This window comes from Protopterus annectens, chromosome 13.part0 (assembly GCF_019279795.1).
Source record: "Protopterus annectens isolate FY-2018-M chromosome 13.part0, PAN1.0, whole genome shotgun sequence".
Classification (NCBI taxonomy): domain Eukaryota; kingdom Metazoa; phylum Chordata; order Ceratodontiformes; family Protopteridae; genus Protopterus; species Protopterus annectens.
In genome coordinates this window covers 405,827,381-405,851,466 of record NC_056747.1, presented here as the reverse complement: position 1 = coordinate 405,851,466, position 24,086 = coordinate 405,827,381, and the positions used below count along the sequence as shown (strand labels likewise).

The 24,086-nt window shown below is 39.6% G+C and overlaps 1 protein-coding gene across 1 annotated transcript in view; it reads left to right on the top strand.

Annotated features, from left to right (window-relative positions):
- LOC122787370 (3 beta-hydroxysteroid dehydrogenase type 7-like) overlaps positions 1 to 13,159 on the top strand; it is a 241,988-nt gene extending 228,829 nt beyond the window's left edge. The window contains exon 6 of the mRNA XM_044054031.1: positions 11,853 to 13,159. Coding sequence (XP_043909966.1) covers positions 11,853 to 12,295 — 443 coding nt within the window. The 3' untranslated portion in view covers positions 12,296 to 13,159. The remainder of the gene's footprint in view (positions 1 to 11,852) is intronic.
- The last annotated feature ends 10,927 nt before the right edge of the window (positions 13,160 to 24,086 follow it).

The following is a 24,086-nucleotide window of genomic DNA, read 5'->3' as shown; positions in this document are numbered from 1 at the left end:
AATAGGTTTAGATCTCTTTCAGCCTGCCATTTTTGATGAATTCAGTTTATATGGGGGGATGTATATCATTTCTATTCAAGGGGATGCAATACATAGTCAGAATATGGCTGTATTGAGCTGACATGATCAGAAAATAATTAATACTGCAAAAATAAAAATGACTTCTAATGCTGGAAATACACCAGCCAGCACCTCTCAAAGGATAGACTAATTGGAAAGGGCATGCATAACTTGAAACTGAGATGTCTACATGTCCTTGCACCTAAAATTGCCAACTAAACAGAGTCTGGGACTTACAGTCATTATACTCTGACAAACTTTGCTAGAAATGTTCACTGGTTATAAATGAATATCAGAAGGGACAGCCAGGAGGACTGAATAGCCAGTAGGATGCACAGCATTTTTTTGTGCTATTTGGTTAAATGCTAATATAAATATATCACATACTCTGACAGACAGAGTTACTGGATATGGATTTATAGATTCTTACAGAAAAAAAGAGACCTTGGAAAAGCTCTGCCACATCATCCAAATGTCTCTAAACCCTACTGATTTACAGACTGCTGTAGCACTGCAGTTTTCCCCTCATGTGCATGTCAGCAGAGAGGGATTTCATGAATGAAACTGCATGCTAACGCAGCAGTCTGGGGACTGGCTAGTGCTAATTAGCCATGTGTTCTATGGAAATGTATAGAACTCCTGATTTGTTCAGCTGATGGTAACATCTTTATGATGCTGTTGTAACATCAAAATTAAAACCGCTACCTTCAAGTAAGAGCAATATTTCTGACCACTTTAAAGGTAACAGCAGAAGTGCAGTTTTAACAAGTGTGGAATGACTTTAGTGCTATTGCATTGCCTCATACAGTATGGTACATGGGGCTGAGCACTCATCTGCCTTTTGCTAAAAATTTAGCAAGAAAATCTGAAAGCACTTGTAGGTAAGGTCAGTCAGGCTAAAATCCGCATAAAATATTGACAGTCTACGGCATTCCAATGACTTTAAAGCAAAAGGGCACCTATCATTTCTTTTCCAGTTAGTAAAGTATAGATCTTATCAAACCATAGATACATTGACTTAAGACATAAGAGTCTGAAGCCTGTAGTTATTGCTGTATGAAGACATTCTTCCTCTTTCTTTAAATAATGCATAGTATTCAAAATATTTTTTTTTAGAAAATGTTAGATACAGCTTTTTAAACAAGGAACACAATGTAAATATATTTTATGGGTATGTGGTTTCAAGAATTCTGTGCAAATTTCATGAGAGTTTCTGATCACTTTGGAGCCATGGTTCCCTCTCTCCCGCTCTCTCTCTATATATATATATATATATATATATATATATCTATATATATATATATATATCTATATAAATGAACCAAAATAGAACGGCAAGGATATGGGGCCCAGCCTTCTTGAAAATGGGTAGGCTAAAGAAATTAATCATCTTAACTAGCTTCTATATTTCTGTCTGCTCTATAATGTCCTGAAACTGAAAATTATGGGGGGTTAGTCAAAAGCAATTAGTGCACACTATTATGAGAGGTAAATGTTGTGGATGGTGACTAACAGGGAGGAAGGAAGTGATTCAAAGACATTCATAGCACATGCTGGCCACCACAAAAAATAGAGCAGTATGCTAATGGCTGCATAATGGCATACGAATGAGAGGTAGCATACCAATAGACACATTGTATATGCAAATGATGAAACCAAACATGCAGAAGTGATACAGAAAAGTATAAATTAAACACAGAATCAGTGATTAGCTATTGTGATCACCAGCATTTAACAGTGTGTACAAGATCTTCACCTGTGTTATGATGATAGGATTAGCATCAGTGTGGGCAGAAAACATTGGCTTTGTGGTCACCTCTACAACACACTGGAGTCCACCAGCAGCTAACATGTCATGACCACCATGACCAGGACATTACTGACAACTACTGTGTGAACAGAGATACCATACAAGGTTTTGTAGACATGTCCTACCCTCACACAAAGTTAAAAGAGATAAATGGAATGCCTATCCCAGTGCACATGAAGGTTTCTGTAGCAGTGCCCATCCTCACTGCAGATCTTTCCAGCATCCAAAAGGGGATGCACTAGGAGTTTCTCAAGCATTTGTCATGAAAATCCTATACCAGCTCACCATCTCACATTGCTGCAGTCCTTACACTTGGGTAGTCCGCTGTCCTCGGTCGGCCCGAATATCAAAGTATAAGGCTGACGTCGGTCAAGGCGCATTAGACTGACATCAGGACGTCAGGGTACAAATGCGCATGACCGACGTCATATCCTCAGTCTTTTTTGCCGCATGGTCCGATGCAGAAGCAGCGTTGCAAGTGCCGGTTGGCGTTCTGAAATTTTTCGAATTCGGAGTTTCAGACCGAGTCAAAGTTGGCTAAGTACCCCGTTGGGGAATATTTTAGTTTTTTCTTGCCTCAGTGGTTTACCGGATGTCAGAAAAAGTGAATAACTGTATTTCTTGTGGGAAACAGATACCGCATAGAGATTATCATACTTTGTGTATTCCTTGTTTAGGGCCTGAGCACGACGTTGTTGGGTGTCGCTTTTGTGCTAGATTCAATAAGCGCACTATTAAGAGAAGGTTAGATTGTGCCAGGTTAGTCTTCGAAGTGGTGCAATTATAATATGCCGTCGGATGCTCCGCCCGCTTCTTCGAAGCGCAAGGACAAAGCAGCTAAGCCTAGGCTAGAAGAACCGTCCGTGCGGACGCCGGTTCTTTAGAGGTGTCGGTGGAGCGGGGTTCGCCGGAGGTTTCTCTGGAGTCCCAGGGGAGACTTTGTTATTGCAGGATGTGGCCTCTCAGGAGGCAGGTCAGGCTGAAGGGGCTTCTCAGGTTACTGTACTCCCTTCCCTTCCTAGGGTGGTTAGGCCCTCTCCTTCTGTTTCCAAGGCTTCTCCCAGAGGCAGGCCAGGTTTAGCTTCAGTTGGTGTCACCCCTAGTTCTTCAGGTTCTGTGCCCAAGAAGCATATGCTTAAAATGGCAGAAGATTTGATTACTTTGATTAGAGGTTCTTTGCCCCCTCCTGATAAGAGACCTAGGGTGGAACCTGAGTTGGGGAGTTTTGAGCAGGCTTGGATGTTTCAGAGTCTTGACTGAAGACTTGCAGGAGTATTCTCCTTATTCTGATTCTGATGTGGATGATTCTACTCCTTCTGCTTCTCCTCCTGAAGATTTTTCTTTTCAGAGACTCTTCATTCCATGAGGGAGCATTTTAAGTGGGAAGGTCAGGACTTCTCTGATTCCAGGAAAAGGCTTAGGGAATTTTTGTGTTTACCCCAGCATAGGCCTTTGGCTATACCTCCTGTTCTGGATGTTGTGGAAGATGTGTTTGCAGAGGCTTCTCTTAATCCTGATTCTTTGCCTCCTGCTCCTGTTAAGCCGGATAGGTATTACAGGGTGCCTGAAGCTCATAAGTATCTTTTTAAGAGTCCTAGGGCGGACCCAGAAACTGTTAGTCAGGGGCCTAAGGGTGTTAAGGCTTCTGTTGTTAAAAATCCGGTTCCTCCAGATAAAGAGGCCAGGGCTTTGGATAGATGGGGAAAGAAAGTCTATACTTCTTCCACCTTAGCTATGAGGGCTTTGAATTGCCAGTTTCACATGTTGAAATACCAAAACTATCTGCTTTCTCAATTGAAGTCTAAGGTAGATGCTCTGGCGGAAGGTGTTGAGTGTAAAGAGTTACAAGATTTAGTACATGTTTCGGAACAGGTGGGTAAGCATTCTTTGCAATGTGGTTTAGATGCTGTACAGGCCTCGTCTAGGGTGGCTGCCACTGGGTCAGTTCTTCGCAGGCACGCCTGGCTGAGGGATCAGAATTTGTCTGACCATGTTAAGACAAGGATTTTAGATGCTCCTTTACAATCTGATGTGTTGTTTGGTTCACCTGTTGAGGCAGTCTTAAAGAAAATGGAAGACAAGGCTAAGTCTATGCAGACTGTTAAAGATTTTTTGCAGGTTCAGCCTCCGAAGTTTAGTAGAAATTGGCCTACCAAGGGGTGGACGTATCCTTCTTATGATTCCCAGTCTAGGGGTAGATCTAGACGTGGTAGGGGCAGAGCTCAGGGCTCTTTCAGGCCTAGAACAGGAGTTCACCTGCACAGTCTTGGTGAGGGCAGGGGTCAGTCCTTTCGTAAACAGACCCAATGACCTACCTTTTCAGCTGCCAGAGCCTTCTCGTCGGCAGCACCTTTGGGAGGAAGGTTGGCACTTTTCAAGGAAAATTGGAGTTTAATTACCCAAGACAGATGGGTATTGGATATCATACACCAAGGTTACAGGTTTTATTTCCATACCTTGCCTCCTTTCAAAGGCATGCCAGACGTTCCTCCTCAGCAAAGAATAGAGGCTCACAAACAAATTTCTCTGTTACTTCAAATAGGGGCCATACAGCCGGTCCCTATGCCAGAAGTGGGCCTAGGATTTTATTCTCGCCTGTTCCTAGTACCAAAAAAGGGGAACACGTGGAGACCAATTTTGGATTTATCTATCCTCAACACTTATCTGGACATTCCCAAGTTCAAAATGTTGACGTTACAACAGCTTTTACCTCTGCTGCGCAAAGATCATTGGATGGTAACTTTGGATCTCAAGGAGGCTTACCTTCATGTTCCTATCAGACTGAGTTGCAGAAAGTATCTGCGTTTTCGGGCTGGGACTTCTCATTATCAGTTCTCTGCATTGCCCTTTGGCTTATCTACTGCGCCCAGAGTGTTCACGAAAGTTCTGGCTCCAGTGATAGCTTTCTTCAGGCTAAAAGGAATACAGATCTATCCTTATTTGGACGATTGCCTGATTCTGGCTCAAGGAAGGGACGAGCTTCTTCATTTGGAATATGTGATAGCAGTGCTAAGATGCCTGGGGTATTCTGTGAACGAAATAAAGTCCAGTCTAGTACCCTCTCAGGACATGTGCTTTCTGGGTGTAAGACTGAATACAGCATCCCAGATGGCCTTTTTGACCCCGGACAAACAAAAGAATCTTTCCCTTTACTTTCATCAATTGTCTCATCAGTCCAGGCTGACTGCAAGGACAGTCCTTCAAGCCTTGGGGTTCATGGCATCTTGTATTCTGGTGCTTCCCAATGCCAAACTGCATATGAGGAAGCTACAATGGTATCTCAAAAACGTATGGACACAGCACTGCCAGGATCTGGACACTGTCATTCAAATAATACCTTGCATTCAAAAGGAATTTTTGTGGTGGGCTCAGGAATGTCACCTAAACAAGGGACTCTCTGTGACCCGGCCAGAGGCGAGTCAGATTCTAACGACAGATGCCTCAGACAAAGCTTGGGGAGCTCATCTAAATGGAAAGTGGATACAAGACAAGTGGCCTGCCAGACTACTACATCTACATATCAACTTGAAGGAGATGTTAGCAGTCCAGTTTGCATTAATAGCTTTCAAGGATTTACTTCTTCCAGGGCAGGTGTTGATTCTAACAGACAACACAACTGTCATGTGGTACATCAACAAGCAAGAGGGAACACATTCTTATCCTCTATGCAGGCAAGCAATGATTTTGTGGGAGACTGCTCTCAGTTTACAGCTACATCTTCAGGCAAGGTTTCTGCCGGGAGCACAGAACTCCTTAGCAGATGTGTTGAGCAGACGAATTATGGATCCCCACGAGTGGAAATTGGATCCTCATGTATTTCAGAAATTGACAGTGTCATGGGGAACTCCAGACATAGATCTGTTCGCTTCTCCACTAAACCACCAGCTGCCAAAGTTTTGCACTTAAAGGTTTCATCCCACAGCTTGGAAAGTGGATGCTCTTTCTTTCAATTGGAGCAATCTTCATGTGTATGCCTTTCCACCTCTGCCTCTCCTCCCAAAGGTACTTCTAAAGGTCAGACAGGACAAGCCAAAGATGATTTTAATAGCTCCAGATTGGCCTCGACAGCACTGGTACCCATTACTGAGAAGTCTGATGCGGGAGCCTCCATGGCCTTTGCCTTGATTCCACACCTGTTGTCTCAGGAGGACAGTCATTTACTCAATATCAAGCTTCACTCTCTTCACCTAACAGCCTGGCATATTCTGTTTTGAACCATAGAAGGTCTCAACTTCCACAGCAAGTTTTGAATGTTATTTTGGAAGCTAGAAGGCCTAGTACAAGGAAAGTGTACGCAGATAAATGGAAGAGATTTTTATTTTGGAGTGCAGCAAAGGATTTTGATGTTTCTGAGCCTAATTTAAGTATGGCTCTTCAATATCTTACTGAGTTACTGGACAAAGGTTTTCCTTCTCTTCTATTAAGGTTCATGCTGCAGCAATTTCGGCTCACTATGATTGTGACCCACCATTGTTTTCTCATCCTTTGTTCAAGCAATTTCTTAGAGGGGCAAAGAATATAAGACCCCACGTAGAGCTCCTACTCCTGCTTGGGATCTCAATTTTGTGTTGGAGAAACTCACTCTACAACCTTTTGAGCCTGCAGCTACTACCGAGTTGAAATATTTATCATGGAAGACTGCTTTTGTGTTGGCCATTACCTCTGCAAGAAGGGTTTCTGAATTGCAGGCCCTTATGGCGGTTGAGCCTTTCTTAATTTTCCATAAGGATAGGGTATCTTTGCGTACTAATCCTTCCTTTATGCCTAAAGTGGTGTCTAGTGTGGCTTTAAACCAAACTATTCATTTGCCTACTTTTTATGCAAATCCCCAAAATAAAGGGGAAAAGATTTTGCACACTTTAGATGTGCACAGGCAGCTGCGATATTATTTGAGCAGAACTAAAGGGTTCAGGCAGTCTCAGCAGTTATTTGTTTCTTTTGCTTTGAGTTCTCAGGGCAAGCCTGTGTCAAAACAAACTATTTCTAAGTTGATTGGGTTTTGCATTGCTTTCTGTTATTCCCATCATGGCAAGGAGATTCCAGCTAGGATTAGGCCTCATTCCACTAGGGCTACTGCCACTTCGACAGCTTTTTAAGGAGTGGCAACTAAAGATATTTTGGAGGCAGCTACTTGGAGTTCAGTGCATACTTTCTCTAAGCATTATCACCTTCCACTTTACTCTAAATCTAGGGCTGGTTTTGCCACTGCTATTTTACAGGGCATTTTGGCAGCTCCTACTGCTTTATAGTTTGCCATCCTCCCTTACCTCTGCTTTGGGATTCTACCCAAGTGTAAGGACTGCAGCAATGTGAGATGAAGAACATAGTACAGTTTTGTACCTACCATAAATGTAGATGTTCGAAGATCCACATTGCTGCAGTCCAATTTACCCTCCCTCCTTCCCCTCTGTAGTTAGAGGCGGTTGTGTGGGTTAGGTTGTATATATTGTGTATATTGTATATATGGTACATATTATTAGTGCAAGGGTGGTTGGTTGGTTGTTTGCTGTCTTTTGGTTTTGACCTTTCTTTTAGGGTCTTCTGACATCTGGGGCAAGAAAAGACTGAGGATATGACGTCGGTCATGCGCATTTGTACCCTGACGTCCTGATGTCAGTCTAATGCGCCTTGACCGACGTCAGCCTTATACTGATATTCGGGCCGACCGAGGACAGCGGACTACCCAAGTGTAAGGACTGCAGCAATGTGGATCTTCGAACATCTACATTTATGGTAGGTACAAAACTGTACTTTTTTATGACATAAGCCAATTTTCTAAGGTCCAGTAGGGTATTGACTGCACCCACATTGCTGTTATGTCGTCTCCTGTTTCACACGGCATACAGTGTACAAACTGGAAGGGTTTCCACAGGATTTTATATAAGGTGTGTCTGTGCACAGTCTGAGCAGTTCCCATAATACCCACATCTGGCAGTTCTGTGTTCTCTACCAGCATTTCATGTGGGATGATGCCACAAGGTGACAGCTTGTAGATGCACACAGTGCCAGCCACATAGGCCTAGATATAGTGCTATCATGGTAGTTGGCTGCAGGCTACACATACTGTTCGCCACTGCTGTATGCTGCAGGTGATGCTAGGTATGCTTTAGAACCATGACTAAGAGTCGGCTTCTGTATCCCTAGACTATGGCAAAGATGGCCTAGACCACTGTATTGTTGCAAACATATAACACTGTCAAACATGCTTGAACTTTTGAAGGTTTGCTTCTGCTGTTTGGACACATCTAATGGTGCACTGCATATGCAGTACAGATCTGCCATAAAATATTTGTGGTTTGCCTCATTCTACACAACATGGTGTTGTGAAAACAGTTACAGATTTAGACAACCATAGTACTGCCCTACAGACCTGTGAAAGGTAAGTCAAATTGTGAGCTGTCAGAAAAACTGGTTGCAGCAGTACCCCATGCAAGGCAGAGGTAAGCACAGATCGTAGCAGTGCTGGCAAAGAGATGTCATCTGGTCCACAATTATGGACTGTGACATGGAGAACACAGAAGAAAACTGATGCATGCATTCAAACACCCAGGCTATGCAGTTCATTTCATAGTGTGGCCAGTCTGTGCATCAGACTTTACAATGCCCACAAAGGCCAGAGAGATAGGCACAGCAGAGTCATCATAAGCTATACAGGTTGGGTGAGGGCACAGTAACAGGGAATAAACAGTACTAATGTAAGAGGGAGGGTTACAGGAGGCAGACATGGAAGTATCCCACACTGCTTTGGGGTTGGTGGAGTCAGGCATCACATTCTTCAGGGTCAGGGTGAAAGTTCTTTGATATGAATGCTGACCATGATTCTGCATGACTGTATGGCATCAAGACTGGAGTCATACTGTCCTATGGATGGAACTGCATTATGGGATTGTGCACCATAGCACTACTATGGCTCAACAACTGAGGAAGCAGTAAATGGTTGGCATATGTATGGAAAATTCAGTAAAGAGTACTGGCATTCATTCTGTATCAGCATTTCTGAATACTGGTACAGAAGTGAATGCCGTTTCTCATTTTCTCCTTTTGCAGTCAGGAATGAAGCATGTATGTGGTATAAGTTGTAGCAAGCAGTTTGCTACAGTATTTAAAAGTAGGCAAGTATTTTTTTTTTTTTAGTCATAAAAATAGAACTTTTTTGCACAGAAATGGACCTGACTTGCTCCTAAGTGAGGAACAAATAGTCTTTTCTTTGCACCTCAACTTAGATTCGTAGGTGCTTCAGATTGGGGAACAACACGTTTGTGGGCAGAAGTAAGAACACAGTAAGTGCCACAGATATGCTATACTGTGGGCAGTGGGGTACTCCGATAATACCCTAGACATCTGGTAGGGTGGCTGCCACAGTGACGGCTTGGGTTATGGACAACTGAGGTAACATGTGGCAGTAAGCTTTTGTGGTATAATGTTGAGTTTAGACATGTGGGGGCCATGAGAGTGTCTCCACATCATAGGCTCACAACATTATATGTATAGAATATATAGAACAGCATGAGAATAAGCAGTCTTGATGGTAGGTTGTGGTCCATCATCTACAGTGTCGATGTTCATCTGCATATATTATATATGAGTTATATATAGGTTCATGTTACAAGAAATCATATTGCAGATTAGAATATGAACCTATACTCTGTACCACTGCAAGGGCTCATATGTACATCACATCAGAGACATACTTAGTGCAGTACTAAAGAATGTTCTGTAACTCTGCAGAGCTGTGTCTTCTGAATGCTCTTCCCTGCTGATAGACGCTGCAAAATGCTGTATCAGTGCTACTGCTGCTCCCTTTCTCAGTGCACACTTTGTCATTTAGTATGACAGACCATCCACATGCTGCAAGTAAATGACAGTTTATGTGGTATGCCTTCAAAACAGGGATATGTTCAATGTATGTCTATGAACCGCTATATTTCAGGTGACTTAACAAGCAGCTAGTTTGCACATTATGCTCCCAATACACAGTGAGTGAGGGCTTGTGCAAACTGCATGCTTGTGCATGTGCTTTCTATTTTATGGCTATGCCTGGCTGCACTGTTCACAATTCAGTATTGAGATTTACAGCACAAATCCCGGGTCTTTTTTAAAAGACTTGTGGCGATTACTGCTAATGCTGATGACCCTCAAAGGGTGCTTGCCAGGTGTCTGAAGAAGAGCAAGATTATGCTCTACCTTTTGCATGGCCATCTCAGGGAATAGATGCTGGGACCCTCCTATCAGGGTCCATTTCATAAGGCAGATGCATGTTATGACCTTACTGAGCTGCTTGGCGAGGCTACTGGCATCCCCAGCACTGGTGAACAATGCAAGTACCAATATGATGAGATGACCTGCTGTGCTTCCTCCCTGCAGATCATCATCACCATTGGGAAATGCAGGTTAGGCAGGAAAAGCATGACTTGTACAGTAAATATTTACACTTGCTCCTGTTTTTTTAAAGTGTAATTTTAACTTTTTTTTCTGTTATTCAGGAATGTGTTCCCATTAAAGTTAAGTCTTCTGACACATACCAGCAATGGCTCTGTTCTACTTCTTTTTCGTCTAGTTATGTCACTGCTGCATAAGCCATGGGCACATTTCCATGTATTTGCTGTCTTGCACATGCATATTGGACTCCAACTTAAATGCAATGACGTGGGCACTTTCCAGACCACTACTATCACTTGTATCCAGGTAAGAGTGTAGATTTGCAATGAAGTGTGTGTATCTTACCTACACGTGTGTGAGATGGCCATTTTGACCCTTGTGTTTATCAGCACTAGCAGAGTGGGAGTTGTGATTGCTATTGAAGAAGGCATCTGAAACTTGCAGGACAGAGTGATTAATGTGCAACGTATCTACTTAGCTGTATTTTATTAATTGTGCTATTTGTAGGGCATCTTCAGTAATATTATCCTTCCTGTTCTGTAGTCACCCTCCAGAATATGAGATCAATGTGCTGCAGGCACATTTTTCTCAGTTAACCCCTACTCCAGCAAATTTTGGCTGTGGAAGTGAGAAGCCTTTGAAAACATCTGCTTGAGGAGATTTCAGTATCTCCCAGAGAAGAAGCCCAGCTCACTTGCCTCCTGTGGCATAGCTATCAGTGTAACAGGAGGTGTAGGAGGCAGTTGGCATAACAATGGCCATCTAGGTAGCCACCACCATGGCCCTCCTGCAAGACAGTACTATTTGTTGCTTGATGACACCCTGATTTACCGCATGCTGACTTGCCCTACCGTTTGCCTTCATTTATTGTGGGATTTGTTCTAGATGACACATGGATGCTACCTTGCTTCACAAGTTGCACATTGAATGACTTGTGGCTTTTTTAATTGCTCTAATTGTGGCATTGGAGGACAGCTAACTGCACATATTGATGCCATTTTCAATTCATGCATGACTTATCCTATGGTGTACTGCCACTTTGCAGAACAAGCTTTGCTCAGCCATGCAGCGCATCCCAATGAATCCTAACATGTTGCACAAGCAAGTGCACTGTACAAATGCAGCATTATTAATATAGGTTGCATTGTACACTCTCTTACGTATCATAAAGGAAGCAATACAGAATACATATTCACAGGCGTCGGTTGTCATGAATGCTGTCACTCTCATTCAGTACTGCAACTTTCTGAAAGGTAAGGTCAGTCTTTTTCAGTCTAGCAGTATGAATTTTACAGTGTTGGAAACCTTAAAAGTATACCTTTCATAATATGTGATGATAAGCTTTTTCTTCTAATTGATTATGTATCAGTTATGGTTGTTGTCACTTCAATGAAGCAAACAAAAGGACAACATTATGAGTTTAGCTACTCTTCTGTTTACAAAGAAAGGTAATACTTGGATCCGAACTATAATATTTCACATTATTTGTTACTCTGCCTTCTTTCAACAACTCTTAACATGAACTTTGAAAAGCTGAATTCATCTCAGTATATGGAGTTTTGTAAGCCAACTAACATAATGCATTCTTTCTGTTTCTTTTTAGGAAATGTAGCATGGATGCATGTTCTGGCAGCAAAAGAACTACAGGCCAAACCCGAGAAGCTGGGTGGGCAGTTATACTTTGCTTACGATGACACACCACTAAAGAGCATTACCATGTTTCATTATGAACTCTTCTCAAAAATGGATCCCAGCATTAAACTGGGAAAACAGATACCTTACTGGGTAATCTGGATGATTGTATTTCTGTATACTCTTTTCAAGACCCTGTTAAGACCATTTTGGAATCTGAAACCCTTCTTAACCTTCCCAGCCCTTCAGTTTATAGTCACTACCTTTTCTTATAAGACAGACAAAGCTTTCCGACATTTTGAGTACCAGCCTTTATACAGTTGGGAAGAGAGTAGAAGGAAAACATGCAAATGGATGCAAACAGTTGTAAATCAAGCAAGTAATCATGAATCAGATTCCAATCTTTTTCCATAGCAGTAGTAAGTGGTATGGAGAAGAACATAACCTGTAATATAAAATCAGTCTAATATCCTCAGTACATTCCTTAGCCCCGTGTCATATGCTAAAGCAGCCAATGAAAACTGAAGGATTTGGCTCCCTTGGAGAAATGGAGTGGGGAAGGAGAGCTTAATACTCTCTCCTTTTTTCCATTGTTAGAATCCTAAAAGTGCATTTAATACTACCCATATTAGCAGCACGTAGATAGATATATAAAATCTGGATTTAGAGTTAGTCATTATAGTTAGTTATTTTATTCTATTTATATGTATGTGGCCATGGTATTATTTGATTATGATATTTAAATTGATTGGTTTACATTTTTATACAAATACATCTGTATATTTCTATGTGGTTTATGACTGCATTTGTTATTTATTGTTTTTATTCTATCACAAATTCTAAGACTGATGTGTTTCTAGTAGCCCTGGGTGTTTTGATGCTTCATACTCTTCATGCTTTACATTTTATTTTCATCTTTATCAGATATACATTTTTAGTTAAGTATTATGTCTATGTGTATATACATCTATATTTATATATATTTTATCTTCATTTAATTCATATGCATGATGATTTTGTGTAAATATATTGGCATAAAAAAGGGGCTTATACATACACATATTTATTCTAGTAATATTGAGTTCCACCACACCCTGTTGAGTTTGAGTGGATTGATTAATTGATTGATCAATTGAATAAGTGTTTTATGTAATTGATTAATTAATTTGTTGGATTAAGGTATATAAAGCATTTATATTGAGTCTTTTATGTAAACCTGAGGAAGTGTACCTGTTGTACGTGAAAGCTCTTGTTTTTTAATAAATTCAGTTCATTTTACATCGTGGAGGTCTCCATTTGTTCTGTTCTGTGGATACTACCTGCAGAAACAAATACCTTCTAACCTTTCTAAACAGAAGTATGTGGAAGACATAATCACCCATTAGGAGCATGAAAGAATATTAGGGAAAGTTTATATGGAAACCGGTTATAGAAGGTGCGACAGAAAACTGTATCTGCATAATAAAAAAATTCACATTTAAACCTTAGAGAATTCAGCAATTAATAGGAATGTGAAATATGTAAATATGTAAAAGATAATGTCATGTGGTTTATCATGTCTTTAAAGGAGAATTTATCTGCAAATAAAAGTGCTCATAGTCTTAACATATAAAACAGACTTAATTTTCTACATCATCAGTGTTGACATGTAGTTGTCAGAACTACTCACAGAAAAAATGAAGGCAAAAAGTATCAGCATGTTCTCAACCTTTTGGGAAAGAACAGCATGACAATTGGTTGCTTCAGAACTAGATGTTGTTGACAATGTTCGTAATTAAGGTATTCGTGAAGTGAAAGTAACTGCTGTGAATAATATAACCATGCCCCTCCAACGTACAGACTGCATTTATTACATCTAGGACAGTGACATGAAAATACTTTAGCAATTTGCATTTAACCTGATAGACAACTGTTATTTCTATTAAGTTTTAAGAAAAAGAAAAGTTGCTGTGAATGGCAATATATTCTTTGATCTTGGAGGGTGCCTGAAAAATACAGATATCGTCGTTTATGTAGCTTTTAAGCACATTTAATAATTGAAATCTTCATTTACATTTGCATTCTAGTGCTGACTTCATATGCACCAGACATATAAAATAGTTGAAGAAAATTGGAGAATGTCGTGTTATCTGTTACCTTTAGAGACGGGAAATATAGGCAAGCATTTCAGCATGATACAGTGAAAAAAACATATTAAATTAGTTGCCTTCCTTTATTTAATTGTGTTGGCTTGGTAAGTCCCATTGAGTCCATGGTCCTTTTAAAGGGAGGGGTAGGTACCGGGAACTAATTATTCTGATGAATGAGAATGAGGCTAAGACTTTCCAATTATTCATCCTTTTTAGAGATTTGGAATCCAGTTTGCACAGAAGGAGGGGAAACCTCTGTTATATTAGGGTTAGGTGAAAGACCACTTATAGTATACAGAAAAGGCTCCAACTTTAAGAGTATGTTGGAGAATAGGAGGCCTTTTGCGCTAACAATGAAAAAGAAAACCTTAAGTATGGGGAAATGCGGATTTTGAACTTTCTGTAAATTTATTAATATAGGTGGCTCCTTTACTATCTGCGATATGGCTTATATAATTAATAGTACATTTAATTGTGAGTTCAAAGCCATGGTTTATATTGCCCTATGTGAATGATGTCCCTGCTTTTATGTGGGCAAAATGGAACACAGGTTTTGGAGGAGAATTTATGGGCATAACTGTGCTATCAGGAAGAAAAACCTTAATAATACATTAGCAAGACTTGCTCAATTACAAGAAACTCACTTTTAAGTTTATGGCAATTGAAAATGTTGCAGTAAATGATAGGGGTGGACCTTGTGGATGCTACATTTGGAACAGAAGGAATTGAAATGGCAAATTCTTTTGGACACTAGCAGCTGGCCAGGAATCAATGACCACTATTCTATCAGTTGCCTGCTAAAGCTTAAATCATTGGCCAGACAGGGTTTTTTATCAGTTTTTAAGGGTCAGTCGAGAACAAAAATAAGAATTTAATAATTAAAACATTTAAAATTAATTTTATGAACTAAAGTAATGCTGTTTCTTTGGGGGCAGTTTAAACTAACAAGCATTCTTAAAGTAACCGCTGTTCAGTAACTAGTTTTTTTTTTTTTTTCATGCAGTTTTTCATGTTTTTCACTCTTCATGTTCATGTTTTTCATGCAGTTTTTGTCTGTTAAAAGGTTTCCCCTAATGGGAGAGTTTTGGGCCTAAATTGTTTGAAAAATATAAGAATGTGATTTATCTATTTTAAATTGTTTTAATCAATCAAGTAATCAATTTTTTAATCGATCAGTTAATAATTTTAAATAATTTTATTTGTTTTAAAATGTTTTATTTTCAGAAGTGTCAAGTATTATTTTTAACTGGTGTTTAATTACATTTGATAATTTTATAAGGAATGTTGATTTTCCTGGGAAGGAACTTGACATCATTAATTTCTGGAGCTAGGGAGGGATTGCTAGAGTGTTCACATATATTTAATGCAGTAAAATTATGGTATTTTATCTGAGGAAGTTCATGTACTAACATGAACGAAAGCACTTATCCTGATTATTGTTTTGATTAAAGACTTTACATGATTTTTCCCAGTATTCTTTTCCATAGCTTTAGCGTTTTGTTTTTTTTTTTGTGTGTGTTTTTGTGTTTTGCATGGAAGTTAACAGATATTATTTCTGACTTATTTCTTGAAATGGAATAAGTAATTTAAAATCACAATAAAAAATCTGTTTACTGGAAGTGAATAGTACAAGGAAATGCATATAACTTCAGGGCTTCATTTCAGACATGCATTGATTATTTTTGCATAACAAAAACATAGTTATGGATAGATGTAGTTTATGCATATGTTAGCACCACAGAAGGGAATGGGTAAGAATAGTAGTTTAGAAGTTAGGATTTTTATTGCTTGCTAATGATACTGTAGTACATAATATAAAGCAATTGATTGATTATATATGATATTTGCTGGAAGAAATAAGAGTGGTGGTTTGGTTGGAGTGAATACCTTTTACAACTAGGCAAAACAAGAAAAGCTAAACTTATACATTGCAATAAAAGTTCATACTGAATATAAAAAAGACAGGTTCTCCCGTTCGATTCTCGGCTGGACTGGAGTGCGGGGAGTGCCTTCTGTGTGGAGTCTGCATGTCCTCCCCGCGGTTGGGTGGGCATTCAAAAGACATGCATAAATGGGGGTGCCTTGGTTGAATGTCGAGCTGGTACCTCAGCATTCATGAAAATCTACTGCCAATCATTAGTGGACCGGAGTTCCACTGTGGCGACCCCTAACTGGGAGAAGCTGAAAGACAAACAACAAAAACTGAATATAAAAAAGACAAACCCAAAGGATCACATGCTGTTTGAATACGAGATCTCAATTACTGTTTTGAGTGCTGTTACAGAAAAATATTGCCTTGGTTGAATGTCGAGCTGGTACCTCAGCATTCATGAAAATCTACTGCCAATCATTAGTGGACCGGAGTTCCGCTGTGGCGACCCCTAACCGGGAGAAGCTGAAAGACAAACAACAACAAAAACTGAATATAAAAAAGACAAACCCAAAGGATCACATGCTGTTTGAATACGAGATCTCAATTACTGTTTTGAGTGCTGTTACAGAAAAATATTGCCTTGGTTGAATGTCGAGCTGGTACCTCAGCATTCGTGAAAATCTACTGCCAATCATTAGTGGACCGGAGTTCCGCTGTGGCGACCCCTAACCGGGAAAAGCCGAAAGACAAACAACAACAACAACTGAATATAAAAAAGACAAACCCAAAGGATCACATGCTGTTTGAATATGAGATCTCAATTACTGTTGTTAGTGCTGTTACAGAAAAAAATTGCCTTGGTTGAATGTCGAGCTGGTACCTCAGCATTCATGAAAATCTACTGCCAATCATTAGTGGACCGGAGTTCCACTGTGGCGACCCCTAACCCGGGAAAAGCCGAAAGACAAACAACAACAACAACTGAATATAAAAAAGACAAACCCAAAGGATCACATGCTGTTTGAATATGAGATCTCAATTACTGTTTTTAGTGCTGTTACAGAAACATATTGTGCCTCATGATTATTCTTCACTAAATATATATTAACTTACAGTTTCAAATGAATTAAATAAAATGTTTATAACATGTTCATGTCAAAAGCAGAATGTGAGAATAGACGCATGATTGTACAAGATAAAGTTTCATACAAGTTGTAGATTTATATTTCAAGTGTCTTACAACTGCACTCTCTCTGTTTGTACTGACAGATAACTGAAGGGGAAGTAAGTACTGAAGGAATTAAGGGATGTTATGATATTATATTATGTTTAAATAACCTACTTTCAGAATGTTAATAGAGGAAAACAAATGTGCCAGGAATCTTTTGAAACTAGATTAACAGTACACACTGGCTTTCTCAGGCTGGGGGATGAGTCTTTGTAAGGATGTCTGTAGACAATGTGTACTGGTACTGAATGTTACAAGGTTAAAAGATAAATTCTTAGACCAGGTGTTCTAGGTTTTAAAAAGGCATATCTGTGAAATGTTCATGTGAAGCTCTAAGAGAGAATCACGAGGGATGAGGACATTTTTTAATATATTAATTAGATGAAAGAATGTAACGTCAGAGTTCTGCACGCATGGAATTGATAAGAAAAGGTATAAAAACTGAAGGTTTTGTTTTTCTCAGAGACTGATCTGGAAATTTGAGTAGGCAGTCTCCCAGCACTGTTTATGTAATAAACCAGTACTTTGCACATCCTGAAGCATTATTTTTGACTAAAGACTGAAAGGTAAAACTCTTTGTTATTTATCTGTGAACTTTAACAGTGCTTTCATTCTAAGTGAACTTCATAAGACAAAAATCACTGTTAAAACCATCAGATTAACCACAAAATGTATGAACCACCTGACCATAAGAACCTAACACAGAGACATTTGAAATAAGAATAATTTACGTAACTTTGCTGTCTTGTTTATTTGTATTTAAGAAAATAAAAGTAAAGCTGAATAAGCCTGTAATGCCTGTAAAGAGAAAGAAACGAAGATAGACTTCAAGGCTTTTAGTATTTTATTGTATGAGAAGCCAGAGTCAGAAAGTAAATGAAGAAGAACTGAAGGAACTTTAAAAAAAGAATTCAACATAAACAGAGCTCATACAATAATTAAACTGTATTTACATTTTGCATATTATTAAATACATCCTTACAACAGACAGCCGCTTCTTTGGCACCAGGACAAAAATATAAATCACATCATTATCCCTTCAAATACTTCAGAAGGTTATCTGCTGTCATATTTAGTCACATTCTCTATAGTCTGAACTGAATTCAGTCTCTCATCCTCTGGATTTGACAATTTTTATCCTTCCTTTCTATCTGTTATTAACATCTTGGCTACAGTATTTCAAATTCAGATTTTTTGTATTTGAGAACTAGCATTACAGAGATGATTGTAAAATATAACAACATAAATTAGTACTTTGCACCAATGCATATACAAATAATTAAATAAAAATAAGTAATTAAAATTAATAAAGTAAATTAATAAAGGTGACATCATCATTAATGCCCAAGTAGATGTTGCAAAAGGTACAATTAAAAATCCACTCACATACAAGAGCTTTTATAGTTGAACAGGTAGAATATTTTAATACATTAGTACTGAATATGGGAAATAAAACACACAAGAGGTTTCAAGCCACACCCTTGGAATTGGCTCAGTGTGATAAAGTGGAGGGTCTAAACTAGCATGTAAGAGAACATCAACTCTTTCAAATAAGCGAAATCCAGATCATGTAGGGAAATACAGACTTACACTAGAATCATATGAACTGTACACATATATATACTCAGACAGACCAGACTTCACATGATCAAAATGATCGTTAAAACCATGAGCTGTTGACCAAAAGAAGGCAGTGGGGTTCTGTATTCGCTGCAAGCAACCCAATCCAGAGTCAGCAAGTTTCAGGTATAGAGCAGTCCCAAGTCTAGACATGAAGACACCAAAGGATTCAGTACCACTTCCAGAACGTCAGATTGAATTAGGGGAATAATCAGAGTGATGTCCCTCAGGATTTCGATACTGTAACAGTGTTTAACATATGGACCCAAAATACCAGCCTCTCATTTGACAACTGTCTAAGATTATGCAGCTGAGATGCTAAGTCAGGTCTGAATTCTGTATAAATATTACAGGAGTCAAGTACTGGATCCACAGAGTCCCTTAATATGGCAGGGATTGCCAAGGCCTCTGTTTTGGTGGCGTTAAACTTCAGGTCATCATGTCTGATGAATCAGTGGTTGTAATATAAAGTGTCCACTAGAGAAATAGCAATCTCCATATTCCCATGAGGAAAGGAGAAGTATAGGTGGGTATCATCACCATGGTAGTGATAAAATGGACCTCTTATCTAATGACTTGGCCTAATGGACGAATCTACACATTGAGCAGCAATAGTCCGAATACCAAATCTTACAACATCCCACAATACAGAAGAATGGGTGATGATCAATTAATATAGATATGACCTTCAGAAAACTGTTGGAATGGTAAATGTTAGCCAGTCTAAGATGGTAGACAATATACCTCAATGTGTCCATAGTCAGTACAAGAGAATGCCGTGATCCACTATATCAAATGCTGTAGGCAGATCAAAAAGAAACTTTTGAGAATAGTAATATCAATATCTCGATATAAGGAAACTATTCACCCCTCTATAGTGGGCAGTCTCACTTCTGTGGTGAGTTAGATATCCAGCTGGAGAAGGTAAAGCAGGCTGGGATCTTTCAAAAATGATTAATATTTCATATAAAACACCTTCTCAACAACCTTAGCTATCAAGGGAAGGTTTGAGAATGAGAGCTACTTCTGCAGGATGTAAAAATTTAAGGATGTTTACCTGAGGACCAGTCCGTGGCACCTCTGTGTCACTTGTACACAGCCTGGCTCACCATCTTTATATCAGCACTTACATTTTAGGGTCTGCCTCTCAACACAGATCCAGTCTTAGAAAAGGCACATAGCACATCTTCTTGGCATAACAGAAAACATATGCAGTAAGCTTACCATGGTACTGTATGACTGGACATTTCAAAGGCATTTGATTCTGTCAACTACCAAATTCTTCTGAGCAGACTGTCTGCCACTGGGCTACCTGCAAATTCTAGTTACTCATCTGCTACATTAAAAGCATGCCCCAGGCTTTCAGAAGGGGTAATACCACTTTCTCCATTTGCTAGACTCTCTAGATATTCTATTTATGACTAATATGTGTGAACATTTTAGTGCTTTCAGGTTAACCCAACATACTGATGACAATGCCACTTAGTTCAGCCACTGCTGTTCTCCGCTTTATTGACACTGCTTTACCATGAAATTAACTGTGTTCAAGCCTGGGTGGTTACAATGGGTCTGTACCTAAATGTCCTAAAAATAAAATGTATGTTATTAAGTAATATACTGCTCACATTTCCACGTGCACTTCCTTATTACCACCATGGATCACAAATCTATAAAACCTGTGAAATCTGCAGTACTACCTAGGGTTAGTTTGGACAGCAAGCTGATATTTGACCTTCATATCAACTCTATTATTACAAAAAAAAACAGTCAAATGCCTTGTATGCTGTACGAGGTCAGGATCCTTATGAGAAGCTTTACACAAATAGTTATAGGCCATTCATTCTTACTGCACAGACTCCTGTATGTTTTTTATATATTAAGAAATTTTCTCAATAACCAACACAAATTAACTTGAACTAGACTGTAACAGGAGTATACATATTATAGCATATAATCCTCCTGTCACCACTTTGAAAAATTAATAAAGCTTACTGGAATAGAATGACCTAATTACCTGAAGGTCATATGACTGTAATGCCATAGAAAGTGTGGGGTGAATAGAGCACTTGCTTAGGTGCCGATTTGAAGGGGGTGCTGAATATTTAAAAAAAAAAACAGTTTGACAGCTTAGAAGCTGTCCGTTAAGTGATCACAATTAAAACATTTGGGGCTGTCAACAAGTTGGCATCCCAGAGGGGGACAAGTGTGTGTGCTAACCAGGTACCAAATTCCCTTGGTACAGCTTCGCATAACTAACATTGGCTCACATGTCACTGTAATGTAGTACCCACTCACCATTAAGATACTCAGCTGGTACATTTCCTCAGGGGATCTGTATCAATTGATTGGTGAACATTGTCGAAATCCATAGGGTCGAGACTATATGATCAACAGAAACAAGACAAAAACAATACTTTTTGCAGGGAGTAAACGTCTGCACCCCCCAACCCCCTGCTAATTATATATACCAACTCCAAGATCGCTCTACAGTAAGGAAAGCGTACCTTCCCCAATTCCCACTGTACTGTGAACTCAGTCAAAATGGTTGACGAAGTGCATTGCCTATCACGTGGTCTCAACCATGTGGGATTTGAAAATGCATTTTGTTGACCAAGTGAAATTAGACCCCTCCTCAGGATAGTTTGCTCCATAGGGACCTCTCACAAGACAGGAAGTCTCAACCTACAGTAGCTACAGTCAAACAACAAAATAAGTTACCTCTGAAAGGATGAAAACTTGTCCTAACAAGTCTTCAAGCTGCAGTAACTGGTTTTGTAACTTAAGGATTACTTGCCCTAGCTAAAAAAGCCACATGCACTCCTCTACTTTTTCAGTTAATCTTGTTTTTCTTTCTATTGAATGACCACACCATCTTCTATCAGCTCTTCACACTCCTTTCTTTTTCAGTCATATCCTGTTATTTACTACCATGATTCTTCTCTTTCATTTGCACAGTCTTGGTTTATTCATTCTCTCCACCCCTAGTCTTGCTATTGTCAAAGTCCTTTATAATTTTTAAACCATACACTTCCCATCTCTCCTTCCCTTTCTTTTCTTCCATACTTACTACTTCTTTTAGTCATCATTATCTCCTTCTTTTGTGTAGGTTTTCTGTATGTCTGTTGAATAACAAGCTAGTTGTCCAAAGTTTATTCTTGCAAAAGTTTGGAAAATAAGATGATCTCTGATACTAAGCTGCATGACATTCACAGTTGCTCCCCATTACTCTAACAAACAGCATATAACCCAGCTCCACTGACAATACCTTGTATATTTACATCTACTTGCATTTGCCAAGAATACCAAATTTATATTGATACATGTACTGTACATTGTCCTCACCAAGATTATGAAACTGTAGCCGTGTTAGTGTAGCAGTACACATACTGCAGTGCAACATGTTTTGCTTAAATCATATATCATAAATAATTTACAGTAGAACAAAGCAGAGTTGATGTTATCTACTTATTTAACACCAAATTGCTGTTAACAAGTGCATATTTCATTTACTATTATGGTACTTCCTTTCATACATCTCAGCTGTACAGATTTTTGCAGATTGTCCAGATTTTTGCCTCATATTTTTGGTTTGTTTCTCATAATTTTTTTTTTTTGGCAAGTCAAGAGATTCAGACTTCAGAAAATTCATGTTAATGCAAAACCTGTTATTCTATCAACTTTTTTAAGTTTGTAAGAGCAGTATTTAAAAATGATCCTTATTTTTGTGCCTTTGTTCCCCTATTATTTATAGCTTTGTCCAGATTTCTTGCTCTAAGAGGTTGAGAGGAATACTTCCTGTATATCCCCACGTGTATGCCCATTATGGGCCAGATTCACAAATGGCCAAATTCCATGCAGGAACAGTATAGCAGCTCCTGCACGCAATATGGCCGCTGTGCGATCCAGGATAGGGCCATTTTTGCGTGCACAAGCAGCCCTATACTTTTCCTGCATGGAATTCCATTCAGTATGCAAATCACCTCATTTGCTGGTGAAAACCAAGCAAATGAGGTGATTTTGTGATCCAGCAAGCTGAACAGATTCTGTATAGGAACAGTGTCAGTGCAAAAATGTATTCGGCTAGTAGCCGAATACATTTTTGCATCTGACAAAACGGAGGCATGACAGCTCGTGAAAAGCATGTATTATGTAGAATAGACAAGCCAATGGCCAAATATAAGGCCATTGACATTAAAAGCCACATAATCTTTATAAAAATAAAACTTTTTTTTTTTTTTGGCCGATCTCGGACATTTAAGCTAAGGGCAGCAGTGAGTAAACACGGGGGTGCCGAAAATAAAAATAAAAATAAAAAAAGGGAAAAACTGCCATTTAACAGAAATATGCATTCTGCCATATTATAGTCAATGGCATGCAGAATGTAAACAAAACAAGGGAGCCCTGGTTGCCAAGGGGAATGGGTGTGCTTGGGAATTGTAACTATGGACCTGCACACTGGGGTATGCAAATGAAGGGACCTATACTGAATCACAGATTTATACCTACTGGAAGCCTGCACCTAATTGTGCAGGTGCAGGAATAGGGAGCCATGTAGGCAAGACAAGAGGGTAACTTCAGTAGGGGGTGTGTCATGCTTGGTGTAAACTTATTGGAGCCCTGCGGCCTGTGTTTGCTCTTAGCTAAGCAGAGCTAAGGAAGGAGGTGTGTCTCACACTGTTGAGCACTGTTTTCCCTGCTTAAACAGGTGTGTGCACTGTGCACCGGGTTTTAAACAAAACAAGAAAAAGGAAAACAGGAAATAGCTCAGTTCGCATGTGAGCACTGAGTATGCGTGGCACACCTCGGAGCTTAAATGGGAAGGGAAAACAGCAGTAGGAGGGCAATAAAGGAGAACTAGCGTAGCTGGCAGGTGAAATGTATCAGCATCAGCCAATTACACAGGCAGCAGCCCAGCCCAGCACAGTACTATAAACTATGCAAATCCCTTTCACTCTGTTTTTTCCCACAAACTCTACACCACCGGTGTACACAGATGGGGAAATTTTACCTGGCAAATCTAACAAAATGATAGGGGTTGCTGTCGCTCTCATACATCAATATGTGCAAGAGGTTGAGGGTGGTGAGGATGTCAGTGCTGATGACCATCCCACAGAGAGGAGGAGAAGAGTGTACAGACCCAGGGCAACCTACCAGGGCCTACATGAGCTGGAGATAGTGGAGCACTGTAGGGTGGACAGGGACATTCTACAGCAAACTGTTGAGCTGTGCCAGCCCCGCCTCACACACAGAACCAACAGAAGGGAACCCATCCCAGTGGATACCAAGGTATGTGTAGGCTTAAGAATACTAGCCACAGGTACCTTCCAAAGGGCAACTTTGGATATCATGGGGATC